General features: G+C 39.1%; 1 protein-coding gene across 6 annotated transcripts in view; it reads left to right on the top strand.

Moving 5' to 3' along the window:
* synrg (synergin, gamma) overlaps nt 1–18,893 on the top strand; it is a 41,605-nt gene that overhangs the window by 478 nt on the left and 22,234 nt on the right. For 5 of the 6 annotated variants that reach the window (XM_026319587.1, XM_026319600.1, XM_026319607.1 and 2 more), the window contains exons 2-14: nt 4,996–5,036; nt 6,382–6,518; nt 6,985–7,112; nt 8,026–8,131; nt 8,228–8,339; nt 9,197–9,610; nt 10,935–11,198; nt 12,308–12,385; nt 12,532–12,728; nt 14,132–14,377; nt 14,491–14,630; nt 15,944–16,068; nt 16,379–16,441. In XM_026319587.1, coding sequence (XP_026175372.1) covers nt 4,996–5,036; nt 6,382–6,518; nt 6,985–7,112; nt 8,026–8,131; nt 8,228–8,339; nt 9,197–9,610; nt 10,935–11,198; nt 12,308–12,385; nt 12,532–12,728; nt 14,132–14,377; nt 14,491–14,630; nt 15,944–16,068; nt 16,379–16,441 — 2,051 coding nt within the window. The remainder of the gene's footprint in view (nt 1–4,995; nt 5,037–6,381; nt 6,519–6,984; nt 7,113–8,025; nt 8,132–8,227; nt 8,340–9,196; nt 9,611–10,934; nt 11,199–12,307; nt 12,386–12,531; nt 12,729–14,131; nt 14,378–14,490; nt 14,631–15,943; nt 16,069–16,378; nt 16,442–18,893) is intronic. The other variant, XM_026319624.1, reaches the window with a different exon arrangement.

The raw sequence follows: 18,893 nt of genomic DNA on the forward strand, positions 1-18,893 counted from the left end.
ATCTGACCGCATCTACCCTGACAGTTTCTCTAATTGCATTGGAGTTAAGTGGGTATTTAGTATCGTGATGGCACATTGTTGATTGTTTGAAAAGGCTTGGACGTGAAGATCTGGTATAAAGGCTGCTCATTTTCTCTTATAACAACGGCTTGATATGTTTAGCCCCTTTTCTGGAGCCAGGCTGCTCTGCCTTGAGTTTGAGGAGTATTTATTGTATTAAGTCACATTATAGACCCTGTCACACGTTCATTCTTTAAATCTCCAGCCAGGAAGCAGCTGTAAATGAGCTGTGTTCTTATTAAAGCAGCATGATGATGGTCTACAGAGATAAGATGAAGGCCAATCTCATTATTCTTTCATAAGCTGAGTCTGAGCATCGTGAATAATAAATATGCTCTGGATAGAAGCATCTCGACTTGCCAGGTCATACTGATCCCACAGGTGAAACCAAAACCCTCAAAGACTATAGATGAGTGTAGGCAGTGTGGAAAAAGTATATAAAAGGCAAGTGTAATGTGAAGACTTGGAGACAGCTGTAATGCTCCTTTATATGTTTATCCTACTGCTAATGTCTGATAGGCTGTTGTTTACTTGTCCTATAATGTCTCTTAAAGTCAGTTGTGTTTACTTGTGTTGTGGGCACTTTATGATTATTCATGGTGTATCCATTCCCTACTCTTTTAAAATTTTGACAGAATATTTTGACTGGGAAAACTCTTTTTCTTTGATTAATATGATGGCAAATTGCATAAGATATTGAATAGATGAATAATAGATAAATCACATGGCCAGCAAAACAATAGAGCACCATCATCCTGGAGTATAAGATGATGTTTTCAAATACCTACTTTGTGATGAAGAAATGTAAAACAGATTTTCACATTTTGAGGCTTAATAGAATAGTTTGGTCTATAAAATGCCAGAAAATAATTAAAAAGGGCCTGTTATCCCTGTTTATCGCAGTCCACTAATGAAGGAATTAAGTTTTGGATAGTTTCAGTGCGGTGTTTTCAGCTACCATGCAGGATAAATCAGCACCAATAAAGTAAAATGTGTCTGTATAGCAGAGTGAAAAGCCAGAAGGTGGAGCAGTGGTGCAGCTTACAAAAATCTGGCCAGTAGCTGGAGCCATCTTTGTGAGTGTTTTAGACACTGAGTAAATGTATTGGTATAAGTCATACATAAAAAGAAGTCTGTTAACTCATAGCTGGCAATGACTGTGGTTTCTCCCATTGAGAGTGTGACAGAGATGTATGATACAGTTTGATTAGATGGTGATGGCTCCATCTGTCCATCTTCAACAGACCATGTGATTACACCATTCATCAGACAGCTAACCTCATGAATGTCAGGTCACGTCTTATTGTAATATCCCACCTGATTTAATTATCAGTTATCTTTAGCTTTTTGGAATAAGCCAAAAATAATTATAGCTTTAGTGCCTTTGGTGATGATGACATTGAAACTCCTGACCTTGCCTTCTGTCTCCCAGCTTTCAAAACCATTTGATGCCACAGTAACTGTTGGATGATTACAGGCCTTTTCCAAGGCAGTGGCCTGCCTGGTGTCTACCACTGCTATCACTGCTTATGTGCTCTGTTAATCTGCTATGACGTCTGACTTGCTGCAGGATGCTGTGTAGTAGGGTTGTAATGCTCCTGTAAAAGCTTTTTAAGCTGCAGATCTTACAGGGAGCAGATGTGAGAATCAAAAACCCTCCAGGTCAAGCAACATAACTGAAGATAAAACCCAGCTGTGCTATGTGTGTGATAGGTACTCTTCATTCTGTGAAATAATATTTCCTTCATAGGCAGTTTGCCACTGAAATCATTGTAATTTAAAGAGATGCCACTAAAACATTTTCATATCATCTTTATATCATATATCTATATCAGTTAAAGCCGAGTAGGTTGATTAGTTGATTGACAGAAAATAACTCATGGCTATTTTGATAATTAATTAATTATTGATTATTTTTTGGAGAAGGAAAGTTAAAAATTCAGCACATTCTCAGGTTGCAGATTTGGCACTTGCCTTTGACATCTCTGATCCATCCATTCATCCATCCATTATCTATACCCACTTATTCCTAACTAGGGTCACATGGATCTGCTGGAGCCTAATATCTCTGATAGTAAACTAAATATCTTAGTAGTTTTGGACTTTTGTTGACAAACAACATGTAATGAAGTTACCTTGGGTTCTACATAGTTGTAATTAATTGTATTTTTGACAGTTTGTATTTCAAGCTAAAAATCCAAAAAGTAATTGGCAGATTAACTGATATTTAAGAAGTTTTCTCTGGTCAACATACATAAAAGCCACTCCTGAGACCGGTACATTTGTAACACTGCCATCTTATATTACAGATATTTATTTATTTATTTACTTCTCTCTCTCCAAATGTGTACCGGAATTGACCTCAATAAATAACTGTGCAAAGGCAGTGTTCATCAAAGCCTTATTTTCTCATAGCATCGCTGTCTTTTGAAATGTTTGCTCTCTTCTTCTGTTTATTATTTTCTCTCCACCCACTCCTGGCTCTTTAGCTGCTACATGCTACACTGTGTTCACCAGCTAGTCACTGTGTCTGTCTGCTGTTTGCTGCTGAACAGCAAGTGTACAGTGGGTTTTTAGAGCTGAAAACATTTGCCTGCTGCTGCTGAAAACTGTTCTGATGAGAGCACTGAGACTGAGCCAAAACAGAACAGACAACGTTTTTGGGGGCCAAAAAACCAAAAACAATAAGTTGGAAGATGCTATTAAGCTCTGTAGAGCTGAGAGAAACTGCACAATCTGGTAATAATGTTCTCTGAGCCGATCACTACATTGGACAGATTTTACTTTTGTCTCTCACACAAAATAAATAATAGGAAAGACATCACATTTGGCTATGACCAATTTCTGTCACAAATGTTCCACTAAAAACAGGTATTACCATTTACTTTGGCAGTGCCATCCTCTAGAGCACAAAAAATGCAAGATTTCACAGTCCCAGACCCAAGCAAGTTTTGGTGGTCTCTTAAAACAAGAGTGACACTTGCTACGCAACAACAGACCTAGTTAATTTGAAAGTGACCAAAGAATTTAGTTTCTGTTCTTGTATAAAACGTGACAGCTATAATATTTTACTTGCAGATTCAAGAAATAAGATTTTGTTTTATTTATTTGGAGTTGACCAAATATGTTGGGTGTTCTCCTGTAACACCTGAGGCTTTTGCCTGTTCAGAATAAAGGATTTAGTTAATAACATATAACTAACTTCGATATCAACTGGGGGAAAAAAAATTATGGTGATAAGATATATTTTTTTTCCGTATCGCCCAGCCCTACTAGAAATTAATAGATTAATCAAAAACAGTAAGAAGGTTCATTGATAATTAATAATTACTTGCAGCTCTAGTATACAGTTTCAACACAGTGATACTCACAGGTAAAAATACCCATTTTCTTTGTAATGACGAATAATCAAAGTTTCCAAAGATTATTTTTGCATGTAAAAGATTAACAAGTCAAAACAACCCCTTATTTGCCATAGGGAATTGATAATTAAATTAGGAAGTGCTTGAACTGTCTGACAACGTGTTCACTGCCTCCGCTTTGTTAGCACAGTTGTGTTGAAATTAAACTTCAGTATTATAATGTCACTCACCTACAGGCTTACTGATGCTTAAATTTAGTTTGGAGTCACTGGTAGCAGAGGCCGGTCTGGCTGTTCTTCCGTTTGTGTTTGTATCATCCATGACAGCCTGAAGATGTGAGCTGTGGGAAGTTATTTGACAAATAGCTGAAGGCCTGTGTGGGCTGGTTCTGCTGAGGGACAGACTTGTAGAGGCTTCATCTGACTATTTCTTGATGATTTTTTTCCCAGTATAGACCCAGTGACAGAGTCGAAGTTGGCTGCATCAATTTTGCTGGTTCTCAGAATCTGTTGATTTATTTATTTATTTTTTATAAATACTGCTTCCTATCAACAAATCCCAGCTGACACTGGGCAAGAGGCAGGGTACACCCTGGACAGATGACAAGTCTATGCTGACATATAGAGACAGACAAACATTCACACTCACATGCACACCAACAGCCAGTTTAGTGTCACCTGTTAACTCCACACAGAAAGGCCTTGGGCTCAAACCAGGAACCTTCTTCCTATAAGCCAACAGTGCTTAATACTCACCCCGGTTCTCAGCATTAGTATTGACATTTCAAATGACTAGTATCTGACAGTTCAGCTTAAATATGATCTTCTTGGTCTTCTGGTATTGCAGAACAACGGGTAACTCAGTAGCTGCTGTTCCACTACCTGTTTACAGTTTTTTTTTTTTTTTTTTTACCTGCCAGATTTAGCACTTGTATTCAAAGCCAGTTTTTATTAACATTGTCTCTGGAATACAAAGAGCTAGAGTGACAACAGTATCACAGTAGGATTCACATACGCTCAGATCTAGCCTGACTGACAAAGTAGATGATTAAAAAAGACTAAAAGCTGAACAGCAAGTCATTTTCAAATGCAAGTGTGTACACAGATGTAATAATTTTTTGATCAGCTGGAATCATTCAAGTTTATCTGTTGTATATTTTTGTAGGTTAGGTAACTATAGTACAGACACATTTGTACTGAACATTGAAACCAGATCCAGTTGGAAAAGAAGCTTGATTTTGTGGAGGAAGACCTGGAGTGATTTTGAGCTTGAGAGCTGCATCTCATTCCCTGAAGTTTTTTTATCAGTCGTCTTATACAGTACAAAAATGTACTGTACATTAAACAATTATTGGTTAATTCATTGGGTTTATAGTCATGTCTTTTGATTTATCAGCTTCATAACTGCTCCTTTGCAACTCGTTCACATTGGCTTTAACTTGTATCACAATTATATATTTACTTGTTTCTGTATTTCACATCATCAGTTTACATGCAGGTGTCAGCTGACCTATGTCTTATCTATTATTTTAGATTTAATTTGAATCTCATAACTTGTGTTTTGTCCCCTTTAGTTTCATGTATCCTGTTGGAGGAGGCTTGGGACCACCACAAGGTGAGCCATACTGCAGACAACATTACCAGATACAGTAGTTTGTGAATATATTTGGATTGAGAATAAAAACAAAAAAAAGACTTAGACCGTTCTCCTTCTGAAGAATGTTAATAAAACGTCTTAATGTTGCTGTATTGTGAAAATAGGAATGTCCCAATCAAGTTTTTTTTGCCCCTGATCCAATCCCAAAGATTTATTATTGAGTATAGGCTGATCCGAGAGCCGATCAGATCTTTTTTCTTGTTTTTTGCTTTTTTGTTATTTTTGCATATTTGGCAAATAACCAAATTTAATCTCCTGTCGGTTAACAAAGGCTTATCTTACTTGTGCTTTCCTCGATCACATGTGCACTGTGCAACTATTTTAAGTACAGCGGTCACATCTGATCAAATATCTCCTAGGTGGTCACAAACCTTGTTGTAATGATCCGGTAGAGCTGTGCCTGACGTAGTGCTGAGAGGGTAGCTTGTACCTGGGCTCCAGGTGCACGGATGGTGAAAACCTGTGTTATCTACTATTAAATTTCATGCACAAATGTAGAACATGTTCAGTTATTGTTAGATGTCGTAAACGACCCAATTCATTCATTAAAGATTAAAAAATTATTTCTTTAAAACTCCAGCCAAATTGATTTTTGTTTGCTTCTAATTAGTCTTTCCCTGTGGTTAGTTCAGTTTAGGATCACTGTAATTCCTTAAGTAGAAGTAAGTAGCAGCAAAGATTCAGCACACTGGAATTCAAACCTTTGCTAACCATGCACATACAATAGTGCATTAGGGGCCTCAGATATACTGTCTTATTTAGACTGTAACACTCCTGATGAGATGTCCACACAACACTGGGACAACTGTCTCTCAGGGGTCATTACATGCTCCCTTTAGCAATGTCATTTTAGTCGGACAAATTAGAGTGTGTGCAGCCTCCCAAACAAGCCATTTATTCAGCCTGGTTGATCTCTAGCATGGTGACTCATCTGGAGGCTCCAGTCGGCGCAGGCTGCTCAGTTCTGGCTCAGCTTACACAGCATCTGTGAAAACAGACACACGCTTTTCCATTTCCCCCTCTCACTCCTCTTGTTTTGCTCCAAGCTGTCACAGTAGTCACCAGAAAAACAGATACGGCTGAGCCCTTGTCTTTTTTTAGCTGTCCACAAAATTGATTTGCAATACTGAATCATGTCCAGACTCTGGAGGCTTTTTTTCCCCCAACTCCACAGTTGTATTAACAAATAATGTTTCCAGTGTGTGCTTTAAATTCAGCTTACTGACATACTTCAGAGTAATTGAATACCATAAACTCCACCATGTCTACAGTACATCATAACAGTGTTTGTGTGTTTCTGCAGGCTTGGTGCCCATGCAGCAACAGCAGCAACAGCAACAACAGGGCTTCCCTATGGTTCCAGTAATGCAGCCAAATATGCAGGGGATGATGGGAATGAACTTTGGGGGACAAATGCCCCCAGGAGCTATGCCAATGCAGGTCAGCAGTGTATCTGTATTAGGCTTGATGTTATGCACACGCAGCCTAATGTTTTTATTTGCCTTCTTCATTCTGTTTGTCTGTTAGTCAGGAGGTGAAATGGTCTTTCTAATAGTTCCCCATGCTATTGTTATCTGCATTTGTAGTATTTTTAACAAGCTTGCTGATGTGTGCTTCTATTGATTAAAACATAACACTGAAACACTGCTTTATTGATTTATCTGATTTCATTCAACTGAGTTTAGAGCTCTTCCCAGGTTTGCTTTCAAATGAATCTCATCACAGACCATGTTAAAATCAGCACATTAACAAGAATTTATTGCAGCCTGTTGATTTTTTTTTTTTTTAAAACACATCAGTCCCATCAGTCCATTAATGTAATTCTGAATTTTGTTGATTTCTAGTAATATGAGCATTGAATACCAAGAGAAAGGCATTATTTCTGAATATTTTTTGTGCCTAACAGGGTGGGATGGCAATTGGGATGCAGACCCCTGGGATGCAGTTCTTGGGGCAGCCACAGTTTATGGGTATGAGACCTGCTGGACCCCAGTACACTGCTGACCTACAGAAACAAATGGCTGAGGAGCACCAGTAAGACATCTAGATAGATATGGTTTATAAACCTCTTTGGGTCTGTTTGTGTGGAGCATGTGTGTAAGCATCTGTATTTTGGGATGTGTAAAATATGGCCAAATTATACACTGAAAACAAAACAAACCTCGAAAATGACACTGTCTTAAGAGTTTGGTTGATGACCAGATGTAACCGTTCGATTGTGAAGTTGGTGAACATTATGCCTGCTTGACATCAGCATGTTAGCATTGTCATTGTGGGCACGTTAGCATGCTGATGATAGTATTTAGCTCAAAGCAACATTGTGCCTAAATACAGCCTTACATAGTTGCAGCTCTTAGTCTTAGCCTTGTGTTACTTTCCAAAACAGATACTTTACTAAGAATCACTTTGAGCTCCAAGGCTGCCTAGTTGATAGCTTTATGGTCCTTTTTCCTTTCTTGGATTTTACAGCTCCTTCTCTCTCTTTTTTTAATTAAATGTTTTTTAGACTATATACTACATGTACTCTAAATGTTTTTCATTTTTTAATTATATGGGAGCAGTCTGGTGACTGAGCATTTTAAAAGCCTTACCTTGTATCTGCAATATTGTCATCTCCCATATCTTCACACGGGCAAAAATGTAAAAAAAAATACCTGGAAAAATTGTCCATGATCATACCATATTTATACTTTAGGCATAATAGATTAATGAATAAATGTACAAATTAGTTTGCAAATAACCAGTAGAAGGCTTTTTTTAAAACTTTGACTGTGACAGATAAATGTTCGTTTTATTACAATTAATGTATAAAATTGCATATGTAGTGTGTGCATACCTATTTGTTTTTTCAACAAGGGATTGATATATTTGGCCTTGCTTTGAGCATCTTGAAGACTATGACGTACTTGGCTCTTTATTTAATGTCTGTACTTTTTTTGCCCTTTAGAAAACGCCTGGAGCAGCAGCAGAAGATGCTGGAGGAGGAGAGGAAAAGAAGACAATTTGAGGAGCAGAAACAGAAGTTGAGGCTGCTCAGCAGTGTCAAACCCAAAGTATGTGTGTCTTCACATCCAGTTATAGTATTATTTTTCTGCCGGGTCTACAGCTTTTCTTTGTTACCATATCGGCTCTTGATACTCTTTTGTTAGACAGGGGAGAAGAGCCGTGATGATGCCTTGGAAGCAATCAAAGGCAACCTGGATGGCTTCAGCAGAGATGCGAAGATGCACCCCACCCCATCATCACAGACCAAGAAGCCAGGTAGAGTACCTTCAGCCTAAAGTATTTAGTTATAATTCCTGAGATTTTTCTTTTTGTTGCTGTCCTCCAACAGATTTGAAACACCATCTCAGAATAATAACTGCAGAACGGGTCAGCATGACAGCCCCCTAGCTGGCACCAAAACAAACAAAATTTGGGATTTCCAGATTCTTAATTACATTTTGTCACGTTATTTTTCTGTCTGCCACTTCATCTCTACATCTGTCAGTATTGTCATTGTGCTCAGTCTATATTAGTAGTCTTCATTTTTTGCACCACCATTCACTTTGTTTTAGACTTGTAGATTTCCCTCGCTTGATTTCTGTGTTTTTCAGATAATTGTTGGCATGCATTTAGAATAAAGAACATTGACTGGAGGAATGCTTTAGAGAAACAGTTCCCAACTTTTCTGGTTTAGTGAAATCTTAAAATGAAGCAGTGTCTACTAGCAGCTCCCTGTCACAAAAAGAACAGAAGTTCATGTTGCATTTTTTTTTTATCCTGAGACCCTGCATATTTATCCTGTGATGCAGTGGAGTGGTTCTATTTTCTATTTTAAAAATCTATTTGGCTTGTTCTATTTTGGGAGCCTCTGCATATTGGAGTTATTAGTCTGGTTATGATATTTAGGCAAATGCAACTTTGAAAATTGATGATCACTATTTCAGTTGAATAGCTTTTTACTGAATAGTATTATTCTGTAAACACTGCATATGAGGACTGTACTCAGATTTGTAGTTCTGGCCTTGTGCGAAATAGTCATTATGCCACTCTTGCAAAGTGTAGCTTATAATTCATTTTCCATTGTAGTGTGTGTCATGTGATGTGCCATTATGATTATTTCTTCATTTTTGCAGAGTCATCGCCATCACACCCATCTGTCACCAATCACACCCTTCCCCAAACTTTATCCGAGGACAATGAGTTTAGTGACTTTCAGGGGCCTGTAGATGCTCCCCCGCCCTTCCCTCCGTCCTCCTCATCTTCCTCTACTACTTCCTCCACCTTGGCCCTCTCCTCTCAGGCCCATGTACAGCCTTCAACGCCTGCCCCTAAGACAGGTTTCTCTGAGGACGATGAGTTTAGTGACTTTGTTCAGTGTCCTGTAAATGCGTTACCTTCCTCCAACTTCCACTTCTCCTCTCAAGCCCAAGTCCAACCTTCATTTCCTTCCTCAGTATCCTTCCCTCAGTCCCTCCCTGCCTCTGTGTCCATTCCCACTGCCACCCAACACTCTGCTGCCAACACCAGCTCCCAATCTACATTTCAAGGTAACTTCTCTTTTGCTTTGTTGACGTCTCCCCTACATCCTTATAATTTATATTTAGCTATTTAAATTTTGAATTAGTCTGATGATTTTTTTTTTTGTGCTTGTAGAGCAGCTTTTATTGCTCATGCTGAATATTGTTGCTGGTACCTCCATAATTTTGTTTGGTCTTGGACTGTGTTAAAGTGTGAGAGCTGCAGCCAGCACAGCAGATGGCCTCATTACCTAAACCTTTAAAGCTACCAGGCTTTACAAACTAGGCAAACAAGGATGCTGAATAAATAGGAAAACAAAATATCTTGCAAGAGGGAATGTTTCTCACTAGGCTTTAACCATGTAGTAGCTGAATCCACTGTTAATACTGAATCAGGTTATCCTTTGTGCACTTCTTGATAATCATCACTAATGTGTCATCTGCTATCTAATCTCTGCGATGAGCAGCTGTTCTGTGACAGCTCTCGGTCTCTACTCAGTAAATGACAGGACTGAGAGATCAGCTTTTGTACAGAGAAATGCCACAAATAGCACCCCCAGTTGTCTGAGACGTCTGACCTACTTATTGGAAAGAGCAGATTAGAGGTATTCAGAATCTCTTACCTCTAATAGAAGAAAAGAGAGACCTTAGGATGTATTTATGAAAAATAAATATATTTTATTATTTTTTTCAGATGATGAAGAATCAGAATTGCAGCTAAGATATTAGCTAAACCAGACACAAATGTCATCAGGAGCACAATATTTTGTGTAGCAATTTTCTCCATTCTCTGAACCATGTTGATCAGTGGAATATTGTTACTATTGGACAGGACTGTGTTTGTGAAAACATACATGTGTGATCTTGTGAAAGAGGTAAAGAACATGTCTGACAGCTCCCTGGTATTGTTAGAGGTCTACAACTCCACAGGGAACCTGCAATAAGTCTGCTGGCTACTTCAGTCATATTGCACTGGACTGGACCTGCTATGAGCTATTAAGTCAGGAAAAAAAATGTTTTTTTGTTTTTTTTTTGTTTGTTTGTTTTTTTTAAAGTCCTGATTTTTTTGTTTCTTATTCACAAATTTGGCCTGGCTATACTCTCCTGCGATATGTGTCTGATAAAACAGTGATTTTTAAACCAGGTTTTTTTCCAGATGTACAATTTGCAGTTCTTTACTAAATAAGGACAAACACAATTTGAGTAATGCATACCTAAAATGCTAACAGATCCTTATCCTGGTGAATATAGAAGCAAGTGTAGCTGTTAATTTGTCTTAAGAGAAATAATCTTTAACTGCTGAGTACAGCTTGTGTACATTATAAAGAAGCTTGTTCCTCATTCACTTCTCTAGGCCCGTCCCTGGAAGAGAAGCTCTTCTCCTCATGCGATCTTACTGCTGATAAGACAGCCCAGGTTACCTTTAAATCCAAGCAGAGTTTGACTGAATTGGGCCCAAGAGCTAAGGTTTCAGTTCAGTTTCAGTCCAGCACTAAAGCCAGGAACTGGGCTGTGGCCCCTGAGGACTTGAGTTCTGTCTTCACTGAGGGCCCTGTGTCGGTGCCCAGCATCCCTCCATCAGCCGCTGACTCATCTCCTCAAACCAGTAGTGACAGTGGTGAGAGAAGTGTCTCTTTATTAGACTTCAGGTTCTTCTTCTCTCGCTTGCTTTGCAAAAGTATTAGCACCCAATCACGACAGCAGTTTTATTTCTGTCCTGTGGAAATATTCTCCTTTTTTTCCAACCCTGACAAAATAATTGTGAACCTGCAGCAGCTGAATCTCTTTGGGTCATATTGATTTAGGCCAGATTTTGGAGTGGGCATCATACTGTTGCAGTAAATGAAATCACACTGACATTTCTTTCAACTATTGCAGTGTCTTTGAGGTACCTTCCCTGATGTCTTTGCATCTTCTGCTAAGCCAAGTCTCTGCTCTTATTTCTGCTTGCTTTATACCTCTGTTACTTAGGCCACGTCTCATTAGAGGCGTTCTTAAATAAAAGCTCTTCTACCTTGTGACTCACTAAGCTACCATCTGTTCCCTTACTGTGTAACATCCTCTGAGTACAACCTCTGATGCATGCTGACTGCTTTGGTTTAACAGGGATGCGCATGGAATGGCAGGTGCCACTGGGCCCCCAACATAATCCAAGTCTGGGTGTGCAACTTATTTGTGTTGATATTTGTTTGTCAATGTCCATGTCCTCTGTGTCATCGAGGGAAATACAGAGGCTCATCCTGGAGATTCATTTAACTGCCCAAGACTGATTGAAGTGTGTGGGCTGCCTGACTAAACAGGTGCCTGGGAAGACAGAGTGCTAGGGACTCAGAATAAGCTTTATTGAAAATGTATAGTAGTTTATTAGCAGGAGAAATGTATGTTTAGGTCATTGTGAGATAGCTTTTTTTTTTTTTTTTTTTTTTTTTTTTTTTTTTTATACAAGGCAGCTGTCTCCTCTCTCCTTTCTGTTTAGAGAAGGGAAGAAGCTGGAAATGGCTCAGACTGATTTATAGATGTCTGAAGTGGCAGAATGGTTGTGATTCAGAGCAGGGGAGCATTACATCTGCATCTGCACCTAGCTTTCCACACATCAGGTGTATGATTATGTTGAGTTTGATACACGCAAGGCTCAGCTGCCAAGACGACCTGGCAAAATTGTATTCCTGGGCAGGCTTTTGCTGTAACAAGTGTGTGTGTGTGTGTGTACGTACTTGTGATGTACAGGTGTTGGCGTATACCCACAACAAGAGCACATCCAGCCCATGTTGCCAGCCTGGGTTTACAATGACAGTCTTGTCCCAGGTAAACATTTATAAGGAAAATGCCTGCTGTAACATACAAATAATCTGGATTTCTGTGAATTTAACTTAACGTGTATAATTTCTTAATTTACTTTTATGCTTCTATTACACAATAATCACTCTTTCTTTCTGTTTTTATGTCTTTAGAAATGTTCAAGAAGGTTCTTGAGTATACCATGACCCCAGCAGGTATAGACACAGCCAAGCTCTACCCAGTCTTAATGTCATCAGGTCTTCCCAGGGAAGCACTGGGGCAAATCTGGGCATCAGCCAACCGCACAACACCTGGCATGCTGACCAAGGAGGAGCTCTACACTGTACTTGCACTAATTGGTGTGGCACAGGTAAACACTGGAGTCAAGACAAATTATCCACTTTGAACAATTTCACTAATCATTCCCAATGGCTGTAATAGGTCTGCACCATAAACACCACACTGAAATTAAACAGGCTTAGCTAGAGACAAGGAGGCAGTCGCAGCTCTCTGAATCAGCCCAGGGCTTGTGAAGCATTATAAGCCAAATATATGTTTGAGCCCTCATCAGCTGAGTTTGGCAGGAGGCTTCTTATCATCCTCAGCCTGGGCTCATCACCACCACCCCTGCGGGGTTGCCAGTCTGCAGGCATCTCACAAAAAACTGCATGCCCCTGCTTCCCTGTGAGAAATAACAAGAATCATTTGGTGATGTAAATCTTAAAGAGCCTTTAATTACAAGCACAATAAGGCACATTCTATAGTGAGGGGGAATAAAATTTTGAGTTTGCAAGTGTATTCCTTTAGAGAAATTGCTAAGAAAGCCAAAGTGACGGTGACTGAAGTTTCCTACACCATCAAAATGCCCTTGGAAACTGAATAAAACTGACAGAAAGTGGTCTGGCAGACCCAAGGCCACAACAGAAAAGTATCCAGACTTCAACCCCATCAAGTTGGTTTGGGATTAACTAGACAGCAGGGCAAATGAGCACAGCTTTGTCTGCAAAAGGTGGTTACTTTGAGTGAAATAATTGGAATAAATTCTGATTCCACAATCTCTTTTTTATGTCCAATTGTTTATTTGTTCAATGCTTGTATTTCAGAGTAGGCCTACATTCAGACTTTAAACTGTGTAAATTCAAATAAAACATGGAAAAATGGATGGAGGTGTGTCCAAACTTTTGACTGGTAGTGTAGTTAAGTGTATATAGGTAACTACTAAGCTGTGATATCTCACTTGATGTTTGTCATTTTCAGTCTCTGATTTAGATTTTAATTTGACAAGAAATCAAAATGTGTATTTTTATGTGCTACGTTCTTATATATAAAATGAATTCATGCTCATTAAGTCTTTAATAAGCCACAAATATGTAACTTTTTTTAAAAGCTAAGTGACTTTCTGAAACTAGTCTTTAGCAAATGTGCTAAATTAAATTGTGTGAATTTGGAGAATTGAATCTGACATTTGTTTTCTGTAATTTATCGGACACTAAATCTGCAACTATATTGATAATCATTTCATTTTTTCAAATAAAATGCCAAACAATTGCCAGTTTTAGCTTTTTTTGTTACACTGGTGAGTATTTGAGCAGCAAGACGATGTATGTTAAATCGACTTAAAATAACTATTGTGTGTACATATGGCAGAGCAGAGTTAGATATATAGGACTTTATAGCCATTACTTGTTAGTAGGATCAGTTCATTGCTGTTTGTGGTTGATTCTGATGGGAATAAACCTAAACCTGACCTTAAATCTACTTAATTTCTTTTAGAGTGGCCTCCCAGCATTGAACGTGGAAATCCTCAGTCAGTTCCCATCTCCACCAGTGCCCAACTTGCCTGCCCTGGCTATGGCCATGGCCCCTGTCATACCCCAGCACCAGCAGCCAATGATAACCCAGCCACCAGTCTCTATGCCCATGCCCACATCAGCACCACCAGTTATGGCTATGACGCCTGCAGCACTGACTCAGCCGCCCACCAACACAAATTTCATTGCCAGTTTCCCTCCTGCACAGGTAACACTGTCATGCTAATAATTCAGCCTTTTCCTGGGCACTTGTTTCAAGCACAGATCACTGTAGTTACTGTAATAACTCATACCTTACTCATTAACATGTTGTTGGCATAGGGGACCAAAGCTGAGGACGATGACTTCCAGGACTTCCAGGAGGCTCCAAAAGCAGGAACAGGAGACCAGGCCTTCACTGACTTCCAGGGGGAGACCAGTGGAAGTTTTGCCACCTCTATTGCACCTCAACATCAAAACAGGTACAGGATGTGTTGAAGATTTCTGAATAGGCCTAAATGATTAGTTTTTTTTTTTTTTTTTTTTTTCCAAAATGCAATTTTATTTTGTTGTCTTTTTATGTAATGTCTTAAAAAGCAGAAAGTTTTAGTGGAGGAAACCTTCAGTGTTCTCATTATCTGTCTCCTTGTGCACTCCAACTACTTATACTTTTTATAAGAAGTGATATAAATGTTTGCAGTTCATTTAGTAGTTCATTCAGCATCTAAAATTTGATCATGGATGCATATTTATAGCTGAGTTATTCTGCATAATGTTTGTGTATGTTTGTCTTGGAAAACTTAGTCAGTCGCATGGTCTTAATATAACCTCCCCTGGTCAACAGTGGGTTTGAGTGTCTTAATTAATTACCGTGGACAGTAGATAAGTTCATTCCTTTAAAGTATTTTCTAGAGAAAGAATAATTGCCTTTCAGAATCTAAAAGGCAAAGAGAAAGCAGAACTAAAGTATCTCACATACAAGTGTTTTAGAATTTCATGCTATTTCTTCCCTGAAAGCCTATACACCTGACAGTTTCAGCAGTGTAATAGGAATTCCCCAAAGTCTGAGACTCATGTCTAATTAAACAGGAGGCTGAAGACTTCATGTTGGGCTGCCAGGTTGAAGTAGCAGGCATAACTTACTGTCAGATATCTTGCAGAGAAAGAGCTCTGAGGTAACTAACCCACTGGAAATTGGGCATAATGATTCCCCTTAGTGCTTAATTCTTGTATGTTGTGCTACTCTTGCATTGTAAAGTAAAATGTGAGATAAAAAATGATATCAAATGTAGCACGTTTTGAAAAAGCATTCACTTTAAAATATAGTTTGTAGTTAAAGTACAGTTTTGTGATGACTTAGACCAGAAGATCAATATCACTCTCATATCTGTACTGTAAATATGATGCGACAGCCAGCAGGCTCTGTGCTGTTCAGTCTCATCTCATGTCAGACAGATTTAAGAGAGAGAGAGAGAGATATTGCTAACTGACTCCCTACCAGCAAACAAAATAGTGTTGTTTCTAGAAGGTTCAACTACTCCTTAAATTGAACTTGTTTTGTGACATGGTATAGGCAGTAGGCATGACAAGTTACAAACTTCAAAGAAGCACTTTAAATTGAAAAAACTAAAAGCATGTTTGCAAACAGTGCAACAGAACTGGTTTTTTGTCTGATTGCTACAAGAGTAAATGTCCCTTTTTTGTATGACCCACCTTTGAAGCAGTGAACTTTAGGCATTGAACTCAATTGAGTCATACCACTTTATGTCTGACTACAGCTATTGTGTCCCTACAGTGCTTCTGCCTTGCTGACTCCAGTGTCTGGTATGTCATCCACCTGCGTCACATCTTCTGATAAATATGCTGTCTTCAAACAGCTGTCTGCAGATCAGCCTGGAGAGCCTACTCCCGCTTCCTCAGGTTACAGCATTTTTGAATTTTGAAATAATATCACTGAATGTTATCCACTGCCTAAACCTCAGTCTTCTTAATTTGTAATGTTTATGAAATCATTTCCAGAGCCCTTTACTGAGTGTGTCAGTTTTAATGAAATGTTTTTGACCACACTCAAAAAGTGTTTTGTTTTAGTAGCCTATTACTACCGCAGTACTATCAGTACCGCAGTAGTATCATAGTAGGCTGCCTTATGGTAACACTTGCTTACCTGTTAAGTGTTTGTATTTTTTTTTTTTTTTTTATTCACACTTTACACGTTCTTCCTCTGATCCAGATATTGGAGACAAATACAGTGTTTTCAGACAGCTTGAACAACCTGCTGACAAGAAACCAATCGGTAAGAAACTCAGTCAGCCTTTTCTTACACATTCAAGCCAACATTGTCGCACATAAAATTACATATTAGCATATTCATTGTTTTTATTGAGTGACTGTTCGCAAGTCAAATCTTTTTGGCCTCTTTACTAAACAACAAAGTGGACATATTGGGCTCGAGATGGTTCCTGCAAGCAGATACCTAAAAGACTGGAGAGACCTTCAAAAACAATAAGAGATCCTCCTTAGAAAATAATTCTTAGGTCGGAATTTGAAGGAATAACCTAGTGTTTTTGTTAGATTCCCTCTAACTAAATATTATAACTAAAGCTGTCAGGTCATGATAATGCCATATTACTATTGGTCTGTGTTTACACTTTATCTTGTTTTGCAAGTGTGCAGTGTTGATGCCAGTGTGTTTCCGTCCCTGTTTCATTAGAACAATTTCCGATGCGGACAGCTCTTACAACTCCAGTAAGTCATGCTTTGCGGTGACCTTTCCTTTGCATTGTCAGGCTCCATCTCCTTAATGAGCCCATTAGTTATCTCTTTTCCACAGTACGCCAGCAGCGTGAACAGATTCTCTATTTCGGTCCATGCATATATTATACCACAGTGAAACTCAAGAATGCAGTCTGACTTTTTTTCTGTGTGGTTTATATTGACATTATGTTGCACAATTGAGACTAAAACACTATTAAAATTATTATTACTGCAGTTTTTAAAACATGTATGGATATTCTCATTACAAAAACCCATCTTAACTAGGAATTATAGTTCCCATTGACTCTTATTCAAAGAAAAAGCAAACTAATAATGTCGTGGCAAAAAGCACTTGGAGGCAAATCTCAGGTTAAAGGATGGCAAATTTAATAGGCAAAACAACAGAGTCACAACAGAGCATATGGTCTGCAGAAGTGGTCAGTACCGATTGACCCCGAACACAGAAAATGATCAGCTTTTATAACAGTTTGAATAGCATTAATTTACACAGTAGTCACCTCACATGTAAATCATGCCGGCAGGATGGGATACGTAATACAATTAGCGTGTCTATGACTTTTCGTCTGCTTCCTAATGAATACAAAGCCGTATCAGAAGTCTTTGTTGAATTCACAGGGCACACAGGGAGCTAGCAGACATATTGTCTATTACCTCCATGCAGACATGCTGTTTGTCAAGGTGAAATTTCCCTCACACATCCCTCCTTTTATCATTCTATGATAACCACGGCTGAAGAACAAAAGTAATAATAAAGGCAGAGCAAAATTCAGGATGTTTTCTCAGAAATGTTAATTCACAAAGATTTTCATAACAATTCGTCATTATTTTCCCAGGATTAATGCTCAGGGCTAGACACTGATGTTGTCTTCTTCATGAAAAGGAACTTCCCAATCAGAGATGTAAAGAGATACAGGGGAGGCATTGTCTTTGAGTAATATTTGTATCATGCCAAATCACAATGCAATCATCTCAAGACACTTTACAAGAACCAAACAGAAACCCAACAAATCCCTTATGAGCAAGCACTTGGGAACAGTGGAGAGGAAAACTCCCTTTAAAGGAAGAAAAAACCTCGGGCAGAACCGGGCACGACCATCTGCCTCGACGGGTTGGGGTGAGTGGATAGAGGAGAGAGAAAAGAACAGCAACAATAAACAACAAATAGACACTGCAGGTTGGTGGGGCCAGTAACTGCAGAAGGGAGAGAGAAACAAGAAAAGCTTTCCATTTTCCAAACATAGCATCAAACCTGCTCTACATACTGGTGTCTGGAACGTCTTTTCAGCTCCTGTTGAGCAAATGTTCAGGTTCAGTCATATTCCTTGTCAGTCCCGTATTATTGGCGAACTACTGTGTGATCTGCTGATCTTGCTATAATTTGTAACTCATTCACGTGATTGTTAAAATCACAGTGAAGAGAGAGCATGCACTTGTGCATGATTCTCTATCATTGGGTACCAAATATTGCCTTTGTCACCTTCCTGTATTCACCTGTCTTGACGTTTATTGGAGCTCGAAGTGTGGGCCCTGCCCAATCAGCACTTCTCCCCCCTCACCGAGGTGAACAATTCAGGTGACAAATTTGACTCTTTGTGCCTTGTTTGATCGTCTTCCATGGCAGCTGTTTCCTCGTCTGGTCGGGGTATGTCCTGGTGGGGGTTGTTGTCCGGTGTTGGAGTCCTCTTACAGTGACTGGCGTGGACCCACGAAGCACGTCCCTCCACCTTTACTGCCATATTTGTAGTCAGCAGCACCTGATGTGGTCTGGTGAATTGTTTCTGCTTCCAGTGTTTCCTTCAGTGGTCCTTGATGAGCACGTAGTCCTGGTTTGAGATCATGAAGTGTGGTATCTGCAGGGCTAGACAGAGCAGCTTTCACCTGTGGACGAAAGGCTGAAATAGAGGCTGAAAGCTTTGAACAATAATCTAACATTGCATCTACATGACTTCCACTCATTAGAGCTTGTTTGT

This window comes from Mastacembelus armatus, chromosome 13 (genome assembly GCF_900324485.2).
Source record: "Mastacembelus armatus chromosome 13, fMasArm1.2, whole genome shotgun sequence".
NCBI classification, from domain to species: domain Eukaryota; kingdom Metazoa; phylum Chordata; class Actinopteri; order Synbranchiformes; family Mastacembelidae; genus Mastacembelus; species Mastacembelus armatus.